The 12,897-nt window shown below is 45.5% G+C and overlaps 1 protein-coding gene across 1 annotated transcript; it reads left to right on the plus strand.

Annotated features, from left to right (window-relative positions):
* Nucleotides 1-2,515: 2,515 nt before the first annotated feature.
* Nucleotides 2,516-12,525, plus strand: LOC121569295 (serine racemase). The gene is made up of 11 exons (XM_041880124.2): nucleotides 2,516-2,754; nucleotides 5,252-5,612; nucleotides 5,862-5,978; nucleotides 6,122-6,363; nucleotides 6,497-6,662; nucleotides 6,814-6,916; nucleotides 7,062-7,137; nucleotides 8,328-8,453; nucleotides 8,651-8,818; nucleotides 11,145-11,202; nucleotides 11,852-12,525. Exons 1-11 carry the CDS (start codon nucleotides 2,651-2,653, stop codon nucleotides 11,948-11,950), a joined length of 1,620 nt encoding a protein of 539 aa, XP_041736058.1. The 5' UTR covers nucleotides 2,516-2,650; the 3' UTR covers nucleotides 11,951-12,525.
* The last annotated feature ends 372 nt before the right edge of the window (nucleotides 12,526-12,897 follow it).

A 12,897-nucleotide genomic window follows, 5' to 3' on the forward strand; every position in this document is an offset into this window, starting at 1 on the left:
TTGCAGAGGCTCTTTCGTAGTGAACATGGTTATCTCCATTAAGCATTAAGCTTGACTTTATTTGGCTCCATAAGGGGCTGACTGTCTGGCCTCGTAAGCAGCTCTGAAGATAGAGAGCTAAGCAGAATGGGAAAGAAGTGGAGGAAAAGTGAGTGAGGGGATAGAGAGGGGGATGGTGGGTTTGACCAGAGACCATTGATATGAATGTCGATAGTGGCAAGAATGTAGGTTAGAGAGTCCACTGGTTAGAGAAAGAAAGAGAGGGAGGATTGAAGGAAGGAAGGAAGAGAGAGAGAAAAAATAGGGGGGGGGGGCATGTAGATCGTTAGTTATGGGACATGTTATTACCGCATACCACTAACAAGCCAAAACTCAACAACAACAGAGAAACGAGGCAGTCAAGAGACTGTCACAGGACGCTCACTCGCAAGGAGAGTTGTGTGGGAAGCACAGCCAGGTCCCCTTATAGCCTTTCTAGGAACAACAGTGGTTGGCCTGCCAAAACGGCAATCATCAGATAGACAGGGAGCTGTGCTGAATGGAACAGAGCCTCCCAGTCATCTAAGCCCCTATGCTCCAGGGTAAGGGGTGGCCGAGTGGTACACAGCCCATTAGAAAGGACCTTTGGTGGGGGAAGAGGGCCAGCTTGCACCCATGCCCAGTTTGTTAGTTCATGCCCCGTCTCCTAGCATTCTATAGACCCTACAAAACACTATTGTCCTGCCAAAAGATTAGGTCAGCTCTGGATACCGGTTAACTCTTTGGCAGAGACATCCCTCCCTGTCACTAACAAAGGGGTTATGGGTTAAATCTGATGTGTGTGTGTGTGTGAGCGTGGTTGTGTGTGTGCGTGTGTGTTTTTGTGTAGATGGGATTATGTATGTCAAAGATGACCTTTGCCTCTGTTTTATCTCTTCTCTCACTGTTCCAGTTAGAGTTCAGTCAGTCAAATCAAATCAAATCAAATTGTATTTGCCACATGCGCCAAATACAACAGGTGTAGACCTTACAGTGAAATGCTTATAGTCCGGGTAGCCATGATTAGCTGTTCAGGAGTCTTATGGCTTGGGGGTAGAAGCTGTTAAGAAGCCTTTTGGACCTAGAGTTGGCGCTCCGGTACCGTTTGCCGTGCAGAGAGAACAGTCTATGACTAGGGTGGCTGGAGTCTTTGACAATTTTTAGGGCCTTCCTCTGACACTGCCTGGTATAGAGGTCCTGGATGGCAGGAAGCTTGGCCCCAATGATTTACTGGGCCGTACGCACTACCCTCTGTGGTGCCTTGCGGTCGGAGGCCGAGCAGTTGCCATACCAGGCGGTGATGCAACCAGTCAGGATGCTCTCGATGGTGCAGCTGTATAACTTTTTGAGGAACTGGGGACCCATGCCAAATCTTTTCAGTCTCCTGAGGGGGAATAGGCTTTGTCGTGCCCTCTACACGACTGTCTTGGTGTGTTTGGACCATGATAGTTTGTTGGTGATGTGGACACCAAGGAACTTGAAGCTCTCAACCTGTTCCACTACAGCCCCGTCGATGAGAATGAGGGCGTGCTCAGTCCTCCTTTTTTTCTTGTAGTCCACAATCATCTCCTTTGTCTTGGTCACGTTGTTATCCTGGCACCACACGGCTAGGTCTCTGACCTCCTCCCTATAGGCTGTCTCATCGTTGTCGGTGATCAGGCCTACCACTGTTGTGTCATCTGCAAACTTAATGATAGTGTTGGAGTCGTGCCTGGCCATGCAGTCATGGGTGAACAGGGAGTACAGGAGAGGACTGAGCACGCACCCCTGAGGGGCCCCCGTGTTGAGGATCAGCGTGGCAGATGTGTTGTTACCTACCATTGATTTATAGATACACATATTGTAAACATCAAATATTACATTCTTTACTAGATAGTGTATGTTGCTATCTTAATCACAATGAGGAGATACAGTATTAGCACACATAAATATGCTAATGTGTGAGCGTTTAGACAGCTGTACTATCTGAAGTGAGTCAAAGGTCAACGATTGTGTTGATCCTTCATTGACTGTGGGGGAAGTTGTAGGGGACATCTTCATCCAAGTTTAGAGATCAGAGGTGGAGGAAGCTTCTACCTTCTTATCCTGACTGAATAGGATCTCCCTGCTTACAAAGTCAGTGCTCTCTCTCTCTCTCTCTCTCTCTCTCTCTCTCTCTCTCTCTCTCTCTCTCTCTCTCTCTCTCTCTCTCTCTCTCTCTCTCATCTCTGATCCTCCTAGTGTCTCTATCTCGACTATCTCTGCCTAAGATCCCAGATCATTGTTCCCTAGATAAACTGTAAGTCTGTATCTATCCCCTTAGAGCGTCTGATTACCGACACGTCACAGAACTGGAGGTTTATTCCAGGTCTTGGACCGGAATAGAGACAAGGGGAGGGAGGGGCCAGGCCAGGGCTGGAGGCAAGCTGGGCTGGAGGGTTAAGCGGCGGGCGGGCATATGCCCCTGGGTAATCCCCCCTTAAATAGCCCCAGGAAGGGATCCAGGACTGCGCAGTTAACACCTTGGGAGTGCTCTGAGCCGACACACTGTCCCACACACTCCTGGACACGCCACACAGGAGGAGCAGGGAGAGGACTTTTCGGGACTTATCCAGAGTGGATCCTGGGACTATAGCTGAAAAAGTGGTCCAGGATGAACTTTGCTGCCCAGTTCATCTACGCCAACTATGTCAGAGATGGATCGCCCAACAGAGTGAGATTCAGCGATAGTGATGAGAATGATCCCTTCTGGCAGAGGTGGGACTTTACAGATTCATCCCCCACCCAGTGTACCCCATTAGACACAGAGGAATTCCCCACCCGAGCCCTGGCTGCAGATGTACCCCCCCAACACCCTAAGGAGCCAAATACTCCCACTGCTGCTTCTCCTGTAGTGACTCCTGCTGTGGCTCCTGCTGCACCTCGTGTTGCACCTCTTCCTGTTCTCCTTCATCCTTGCTCTGCACCTCTTCTCTCTCCCCAAGGTCAACTAACCCCACCAGCAACAACCTCCACGCTCCACCATCTTCCTTCTCCTTCTCCTTGTGCAAGGGTATCTACTAAGTCCTCTAGAGCCACCAGCAAACCACTTCCTCATTATCCAGCACATCCTGTCCCCAAATCTAAAGCCCTCTTCGATCCCTGTCCTCCTCCTCCACCTGAAACAGCACCTTCACCACCTACACCTCAAGCTTCCCCTGCTCTCCCCAGGTCCACAGTAGTAGCCAAGGCCCCCCCTAGCCGTGCCCCTGCCCCTGTGATACCCTCTCCAGACACGGGGAACAGATTCCTCTTGCCAGCCTTCCACACTCTGGTATGCCTCCTCCTCCGCCTGGTTCTATCCTTCATCCTCCTCTTCCTTCCCAGGTAAACAGACTGGACATAAAGATAGAGAGATAGAGCGATCAAGGAGGGAGCGAAAGACAGAGAGAAGTTTGGGGTCTTACACATGCTGAGACAATTGAAAGGAGAGAGAGAGAGGTGGTATTACTGAGAGAAAGTGTGAAGGATTAAAGAGGCAAACGGTATAGAAGGACATTAGTATCAGAGGGTTAACTTGGGGAATGGGGTGAAAGGGTAAAGCAGCTCTTATGGCTGAGTAGACGATATTAATAGAACGACTGGTTGTGAAACAGGAAACGGAGCCAAAAACATTAGATATTGGGGAAATAGAATGCCAACAGAGTAACTCCACCTGGTGGTTCTATGTGCTGGTGCTGTTTGTATCTTGAGGTCTTTGCTATGACTTAGCTCTTGGAAGTTCTGCCCATGTGTACACCAGTGGAGGCTGCTGAGGGGAGGTCGGGTCATAATAATGTCTGGAACGGAGGAAATGGAATGGATTGGATACCATTCCGCTCCAGCCATTACCACGAGCCCATCCTCCCTAATTAAGATGCCACCAACCTCCTGTGGTGTATACACAATGGAAACTTAAAGTGAAGTTACATTTTACCAGCTGGTTTGAATTATACCATACGGTCTATCCATTTCAGCAGTGCATATAATATGTTTTTGAGTGACTTTTGAATAGGAATGCATTAGGTTATTTACATACAATTGAATGAATACTACATGTAGTTGCTATGAATGTTTATAAGGCAATGTTAGTAGGTGAATCCAGTAAAGTGTTAACATTGAGATAGTAATGAGGTTAATGTCCAACAGGTCTGATCTAATCCCTGTATGTCTTTATATAGAGAGCCTTAATTCTGAATGACCTGATTGTTGATAATATAGCTATGTATCTTAATAACCACAATAAGGCAATGGTTCGATTAACTATATTATCAATCCCATTGACTATTACAGAAATGTTTTGACATGAAGAGAAAGGAATTAAATTATTTAATACTATCATTACTAGTCATTACTATCATTAATAGTACTAGGTTTAATAACAATCCAACTAAATACTCTACCAAGTTATTATTGAGTTACAGGATTTAGTCAAACTATCACTGATAATAAGCTTCTCTCTTATTTTACTTTATTCAACACATGCTATGTTTAATTACTGCATGTCCCTAAAAGACTGCGTTGAAATGATTAAAATGAGTCATTGTTTAATCAGAGATTAAATAAATCAAGCAGAGGTGAAACTCTGAGAACATGAAAGGTGACTCAATTAACTCCAACCATTCCCTTCCCCTCAATACCCTCCAAACAGACAACAACCTAAGAGCCCTGTGTGTGTCTGTGTGTGTGTATGTTGGTGTGTGTGTGTGTGTGTGTGTGTGTGTGTGTGTGTGTGTGTGTGTGTGTGTGTGTGTGTGTGTGTGTGTGTGTGTGTGTGTGTGTGTGTGTGTGTGTGTGTGTGTGTGTGTGTGTGTGGGTGGGTGTCTGTGTGTGGTTAATAGGTGTGTGTGCGTGTGTGTGGTTAATATGTCACAACCTACAGCTATTTCCGTTGTCATAAGGGACAGCCAGGTTTTAGCTAGACATGGGAAGATCTCTGTGGATGATCTCCTATTGTACAGAGCACAAGGTTACTGCCATCACTCCCAGACAATGTAAAGCAGTGGCTAATCTATTCGCCCCTTGTTCACACACACACGTACAAACCTTACTCCTGAAATCTCCACCCAGCCTATTAGCAATTCTTTCCTCCTGCTCCCTCTCATCACTCTAGCCCATTGCTGAGACCTTTGACCTGAATTACATGTGTATAACGGTCAGAGCTGTATACATCTTTACAGACACCCAATCAGAGAGGAGTAATTCCAAGCCCTGTTGATCTTCCTTTCTCCCCCAGCGAGGAGCAGCGTCTTGGCTCAACAAAACAGGGATGCTCCACCTCCTCCAAGAGTACCTGCAACAACGACGCCCCCGTCTGTAACGGGGTTGCGGGCCTGCGACCCACGCTCATCCACCCAGAGCGCCTGAAGGACTTTGGTATTGAGGAGGAGGAGTGCCTCAATGGAGAAGTCAAGACCAAGGAGATCAAGGTGGTGGGCGCCCCTGAGATCCAGCTGATGGACCCGCCCAAGACTAACAAGAAGAGAGGCAGCGAGAGCAAAGTAGTCACACCACCCAAGCCTGAGTACCTCTGCTTCGATGACATCAGTGCTGCATCCTTCAAAATCCAGTTGGGGATGCAGAAGACCCCCTGCATGGTATGTTCAGAGCCTTCTATACACCCATAAAAAATGTACTAGCTAGAACTATAAAGGGTTCTTTGGATGTCCCTGGTCTGTAGGATAACCCTTTTCACCAAAGGGTTCTTAAAGGATTCTTTGTTGAGGGATAGTTGAAGAACCCTTTATTCTAGGTAGTACCTTTTTGTCTAAGAGTAATAACTTTAGATGATGCACCCTGCTTCATATACAGAAGCTTACTCGCATTCTGCTTGTTTGTGTTCCCAGTACTCCAGACTGTCCAAACAGTATGGCATGGAGATCTTCCTAAAGAAGGAACACCTCCACTACACGGGCTCAGTGAAGGAGAGAGGTGTTCTCTACATGCTCACCTCCCTCAACCAGGTATGCATCACAATGCATCTCTCAATGCATTCCAGCTGGAGAAAAGTCAAGCTAACAAGTAGCTAACAAGCTAACAAGTATTTAACAAGCTAAACAATCGCTAATTACTTTAACAGTTAGCTAACTCCTGTCCCCCTCCACAGGAGCAGCAGAAAAAGGGGGTGATCGTGGCTACAGACTGTAGCTTCTCCATGGCCGTGGCCCACCATGCAGTGCAGTTGAGGATCCCAGTGTTTGTCATCATGCCAGCCAGCTGTGCCCAGCCCCACCTTAGGATGTACCGTGACTACGGCGCCATGGTAATCTCCTACGGCAGCACGGCCAGGGACTCCCTGAACCACGCCCGCCACCTGGCCAAGGAGAACGGATACCTCTGCCTGGAAGAGTAAGTCACCCTGGGCGCCAGTCCCATAGCTCTCCTTTGTTTTAAAACATGCACTGACGACAATGTGACACTAATACATGGACACATGGTAATATTGTATTTCACTCTCTTTCTCTCTCTATCTCTCGCTCAGGGATGATAGTGCTGTGTACTTGGCAGGACTGGGCACAGTAGGCATGGAGATCTATGAGCAGGTGCCCAAACTAGATGCAGTCATTGTGCCCGCTGGTGGACAGTGTAGTCTACTGGTTGGCACAGCAGCTGCCATCAAACACCTCAACTCACGCATCACTGTCATAGTAAGTGTTTCCAACTCTGAATATTTATTTAATGTACTATTGTCATAGTGAGTAAGTTGCAAACAAGCTCTCCAAAATGTGGATCCCCATCATACTTAGCATAGCACTTAGCATAATATCAGGATTCATGTACCATTGTTCTCTTTGACAGGGAGTTGAACCAGAAGGATTCCCGCTGCTACTACAGTCCCTCAAAACAGGCAGCCCAGTGACTAGAGAACTATACAGCACCCCCAACAAGAAGCTTTATGGAGGTGCTGTGCCCTTGTACCCCTGTAGGCTATCTGAACCCACACCTACCCCATTTGATATGGTTTTTCTCTGTATTTAAATAGATATCAATTGTCATGGCACTGTACTCACTGAACTCAATGCCTATATCCCACTCTCTATCCCCAGACCTATTAGAGCACTCAATGGGGACCCACACCTTCCAGCTGGCTAAGAAATTTGTGGATAAAGTCATCTCTGTCAGGTACTACATCTCTATGGAAAGGAGGGTATCTCACCACACATTTGCCATAGTCATTGTATTCTACATGTATGGACATAGACATCCCTCTGTTCCCCAGTGCCGTGATTGTTGCCATGGTTCTACATTGGTAGCACTGATGCTCCCAAGGTTAGAAGCACCAAACAGTATTTAGGAGCAGTATTTAGGAGCACCAGGGGCTCTATTAAATCCATATTGCGGAAGTTCAGCTTTATAGCGTGATTGACAATTAAAGGCAATGTTCCCACACAGTCGCAGAGACTGCATTCACTTCAGTGATACAGATTGAATAGAGCCCTAGGACCATATGAATCCACATCTCCTGGAGGAGCCCATTTCCTTTCTTCCAGTGCTATCTTACTGGGCAAGTTAACAGGTTGTTAGGCAGCTAGGTAACATGACTGGACATTTGCTTGTTATCAAACAAGTTAGCGGCCCGCAACATGGTTTCTGAAATTATAAAATGTGACCTGCGAATCCGCGATAGAAAGGAAAAATAATTATCTGGTCATACATTTTGAACGGTTTGGGCTAGAGACTAGCAGTTTTATGCATTGTAAATGTGCAACCATGGTTGTCACAGGTGAGGTGCAAAGAGAAGTGAACACTGCCGTGCTACCTCGCTCTCCTACCAAGGTGCATGAATTGAGGAGCAAATGGAGTGTTAAAAGCAAAAATGCGTCTCTGCCTTAGCCTTTTACAGATAGAAAAGAAGGAGGCTTTTGTATATTGCTAAATGTTCTCCTATGGGTTCAGGGACCAATCACAATGGGAATACAACACAAAACATGACGTGATTAGTTGCAATAATCTGACCAATAGGTGGCCATTTTGAAATATATAAAACCTTGATCAAATCTAAGGGTCAATGTAGGTTTAACTTTTTGTAATAAAGAGGCACTTTTAAAAGTTGCTGAATTCCCTCTTCACTCTCACAGGTGAGGTGAAATTATACAATATATTGACTTTGCTCGCCGCAATATGATACAAATGTAACAACTTAACTATTTAGGAGCATATGGTAGCAAGATGGCCACAAATTAGAGCCCAGAGTGCAGTAAAGTGTCTCGATCATTGTCCTTTAGTACTGCTGTTGTTGTCGTTGTTGTTGTGGTGGTGTTGTTGTTGTTCTTTCTCTCTGAGTATCCCTGACCTCTTACTCTTCTCAACAGAGAGGAGGACTCTCTGGTAGCCATGCTAAGGTTCCAGGAGTTTGAACGCTCCACGGTGGACACAGAGGGAGCCATGGGACTGGCGGCCATCTTGGCTGGGCAACTACCAGAGCTGAAGGGCAAAAGGTGGGTTAATGCTCGGCCAGGGTGTGTTACTGTATCAAAACATAGGAGTGAATCCTAACACTTAGCCTCCCATTGACAACAATGCATGACATTATTGACATAAGGAAATTAGGATTCACCCGATAGTGTCAAAAATGTAACCTGTTGATATTCAGATGAATTGAGTCTCCATCTATGTCCTTGTCTGCCCGCTGCAGGGTAGCTGTGGTGGTCAGCAGTGCTAACATGGAGTTGGACCTGATCAGACAATGTGTTGACCGAGCCCTGTTTCTGGACGACCGGGTCAACAAGTTTACGGTGCAGTTGGGAGACTTTCCGGGGGACATGGCCAAGCTACTGGACATCCTGGCCCGAGAGGACATCAAGTGAGTTAAACACTAACATGAGAACAGATAGTTATGAACTACACTGTACATCTGAATATACAGTGCCTTCGGAAAGTATTCAGACCCCTTGACTTTTTCCACATTTTGTTACGTTCAGCCTTATTCTAAAATTGATTAAATTATTATTTTTCCCTCATCAATCTACACACAATACCCCATAATGACAAAGCAAAAACAGGTTTTTAGAAATGTCTGCTAATTTATTTAAAAAAAAAAAACAGAAACATCACATTAACATAAGTATTCAGACCCTTTACTCAGTACTTTGTTGAAGCACCTTTGGCAGCAATTACAGCCTCGAGTCTTCTTGGGTATGACGCTACAAGCTTGGTACACCTATGTTTGTGGAGTTTCTCCCATTCTTCTCTGCAGATCCTCTCAAGCTCTGTCAGGTTGGATGGGGAGCGTTGCTGCACAGCTATTTTCAGGTCTCTCCAGAGATATTAGATCGGGTTCAAGTCCGGGCTCTGGCTGGGCCACTCAAGGATATTCAGAGACTTGTCCCGAAGCCACTCCTGAGTTGTCTTGGATGTGTGCTTAGGGTCGTTGTCCTGTTGGAAGGTGAACCTTCACCCCAGTCTGAGGTCCTGAGCGCTCTGGAGTAGGTTTTCATCAATGATCTCTCTGTACTTTGCTCCGTCCATCTTTGCCCGATCCTGACTAGTCTCCCAGTCCCTACCGCTGAAAAGCACCACCACAGCATGATGCTGCAACCACCATGCTTCACCGTAGGGATGGTGCCAGGTTTCCTCCAGACGTGACGCTTGGCATTCAGGCCAAAGTGTTGAATTTTGGTTTCATCAGACCAGAGAATCTTGTTTCTCATGGTCTGAGAGTCTTTAGGTGCCTTTTGGCAAACTCCAAGCGGGCTGTCATGTGCCTTTTACTGAAGAGTGGCTTCCGTCTGGCCACTCTACCATAAAGGCCTGATTGGTGGAGTGCTGCAAAGATGGTTGTCCTTCTGGAAGGTTCTCCCATCTCCACAGAGGAACTCTAGAGCTCTGTCAGAGTGACCATCGGGTTCTTGGTCACCTCCCTGACCAAGGCCCTTCTCCCCCGATTGCTCAGTTTGGCCGGGCAGCCAGCTCTAGGAAGAGTCTTGGTGGTTCCAAACGTCTTCCATTTAAGAATGATGGAGGCAACAGTGTTCTTGGGACCTTCAATGCTGCAGAAATGTTTTGCTACCCTTCCCCAGATCTGTGCCTCGACACAATCCTGTCTCGGAGCTCTACGGACAATTCCTTCGACCTCATGGCTTGGTTATTGCTCTGACATGCACTGTCAACTGTGGGACCTTATATAGACAGGTGTGTGCCTTTCCAAATCATATCCAATCAATTGAATTTACCACAGGTGGACTCCAATGAAGTTGTAGAAACATCTCAATGATGCTCAATGGAAACAGGATTTACCTGAGCTCAATTTCGAGTCTCATAGCAAAGGGTCTGAATACTTATGTAAATAAGGTATTTCTGTTTTTTATATGTGCAAAATTTTCTAAAAACCTGTTTTCACTTTGTCATTATGGGGTATTGTGTGTAGATTGCTGAGTTTTTTAAAATATTTCTTATCCATTTTATAATAAGGCTGTAACGTAACAAAATGTGGAAAAAGTCAAGGGGTCTGAATACTTTCCGAATGCACTGTAGATACAGTAGTGTATTTATTTTTATTTTATTTTATTTAACCTTTATTTAACCAGGTAAGCCAGTTGAGAACAAGTTCTCATTTACAACTGCGACCTGTATAAGAGGTTGATTACTCCCTATTTCTCTGAAATACACACACACACATGTTACACACATGTCAGAGTGTGTGGTCAGACAGACTGACCATAACCCAGTACTGCCAGAGCTTATTAATCACCTCAGTCCTGATATCTGTGCTACATATGGATGGCGATAAGTGTGTCTAGTTAGATAATGGTGCGTATAGTTAGATCACTCACTCTCTCTCAGTGACAGTAATGCCACTGTGCCCAATCTGGCCCTGTGACCCTGTTCTTCCACACATCCGATCACATCAGAATAAGCTACAGGACAGGAGGAGGCTTTACCTGGCAGGATGATCAGTCTGGACAGACAAATCCTCTGATACGAAGAACAATGTGAATTTAGTTTAATTTAATTTACTCCTCGCTTTCTCCTCATCCACTTTTTCTTTCTCTCGTTCTGTATGTCTACATCTGTCACCTCTCAGTAATGCTTCTTTTCATCTTCTTTCTCTCTCTCTCTCTCTCTCTCTCTCTCTCTCTCTCTCTCTCTCTCTCTCTCTCTCTCTCTCTCTCTCTCTCTCTCTCCATCAGGTTGTTAGATGTTTGCCACCGTAGACACGATGACAGAGGCGATCTCTTCAAGGCCCAGGTACAACAGCCTTAGCCCAATTCCAACCTCCCTCCCCTCTTCCCCCGAAATCCACTCAGCTGCTTCTCACACTGCCGTTGCCATGGAAACCCTAGCTCGGTTGCCGCTGTGTTGGCAGTGCAGGGTAGTGTGAGATGAGTGGCGGATTCTGGGTCCAGTGCTGCTAGACAGTGTCAATATGTGATTGATTTGGAAGTGGTTTATGACTCTGATTGAGGCGTTGCCTACTAATGGCAAGCATGATTTAGAAGTTCTAGATGTGTGACGTCAACTGACTGTAAAGTTGGCAGCTGTAAAATAAGTTATGTACAGGTATGTTATGTGAAGGTAGAATATTATGTTACTACCATGTAGCGGGTTAATCTAGTCATAGAAATTAGACAAACTGGAATCGATGGGGACTTCAGATGCATTGAGTGTGTTGGGAGCGTGTTGCGTCATGCTACAACCGCATAGCAATGGTATGTTCTAAATGTGTGTGAGTGGGTCAATGTATTATTATCTTAGACACTCCAGTGTTTATTTACATTTCACAGACTGTGTGTGTGTGTGTGTGTGTGTGTGTGTGTGTGTGTGTGTGTGTGTGTGTGTGTGTGTGTGTGTGGCAGTGAGAGATGATTAGGATTAAATCTGTGTTGTGTGCCCACAGGTGGAGTGTGTGGTGGAGACCAGAGATAAGACACAGAGCACTCAGCTCCGCAGGACACTGTCTGAACGCTACCCCACACTACGCTGGCTGGACCGGTGATCAACACTTGTCACGGCTCTCACTCTGAACACACACACACACGGACAAAGCATGCACACACGTACACACATGCACGTCACTCGCAGACACACACACAATTAAACATACAATGAAACAGAAACATTGTGAATATATATACGAACTAACACATAACACATGAACTCTTTGCTGCAAAACTACAGAATTGCAATTGCTTTTGAATATCAGTGAGTATAATAAAGCCTTTTGATTAGTAGAGATTATACAGGGAGATAAACTTAATACGGGAATACATGGCATTTACTGCAGATGCTGCTCTGATGAGAAAACAATACTTTCACCCAACACTTCTGTTATTAGGGAGCTCAGGGGGTACTTTTGGGCCAGTTTCCCAGACAAAGATTAAGCCCAGCTAGTCCTGGACTAAAAATCTATTTCAATGGAGATTCTGTATTGAGCATACTTTCTAGTCCAGAACTAGGCTTAATCTGTGCCTGGGAATTGAATTGGTGTACATATTTCTATATTTATAACATAACAGTTGTAGTGACAATTAAAACCAATGTGTTCTGGAAATAAAAGTTGATGATAATGTATTCAACGATAATTTGTATGTCCAGTTCAGATGAGATAGGATCAGTTAAGGTCAGCCAATGGGATCAACTGCACAGCGTATGTTGTTCATAGCTGTGTTAGAGCATCTGATACCTACCTATCAATCTAAACTAAATAAAGTGGGCCTATTGTATAGAATCATACATGATCCTTTAACGCCCACTCCTTGCTGAGAGAGAGAGGATGAGAAAGAGAGAGAGAGAGAACTAGAGAGAGAGGGAATAGTTAGTGTGCAATGCCTTGAAATAAAAGTTACCTCATGGTTCAGAAGATGACATCTCATTGATTAATGATTGGAGACAGTGCCAGAGGAGAGACGAGATGATTTAGATGGACTAATTCCCTAAGTTTGT

Source organism: Coregonus clupeaformis, chromosome 1, assembly GCF_020615455.1.
Source record: "Coregonus clupeaformis isolate EN_2021a chromosome 1, ASM2061545v1, whole genome shotgun sequence".
In the NCBI taxonomy this organism is placed as follows: Eukaryota; Metazoa; Chordata; class Actinopteri; order Salmoniformes; family Salmonidae; genus Coregonus; species Coregonus clupeaformis.

Bases quoted from the DNA above. Each gene is read 5' to 3' on its own strand.
- LOC121569295 (XM_041880124.2), top strand. From the start codon at position 2,651: ATGAACTTTGCTGCCCAGTTCATCTACGCCAACTATGTCAGAGATGGA. The intron at 5,613-5,861 runs GTATGTTCAGAG...TTGTGTTCCCAG, and splicing joins TGCAGAAGACCCCCTGCATG to TACTCCAGACTGTCCAAACA. The intron at 6,917-7,061 runs GTGCTGTGCCCT...CTCTATCCCCAG, and splicing joins CAACAAGAAGCTTTATGGAG to ACCTATTAGAGCACTCAATG.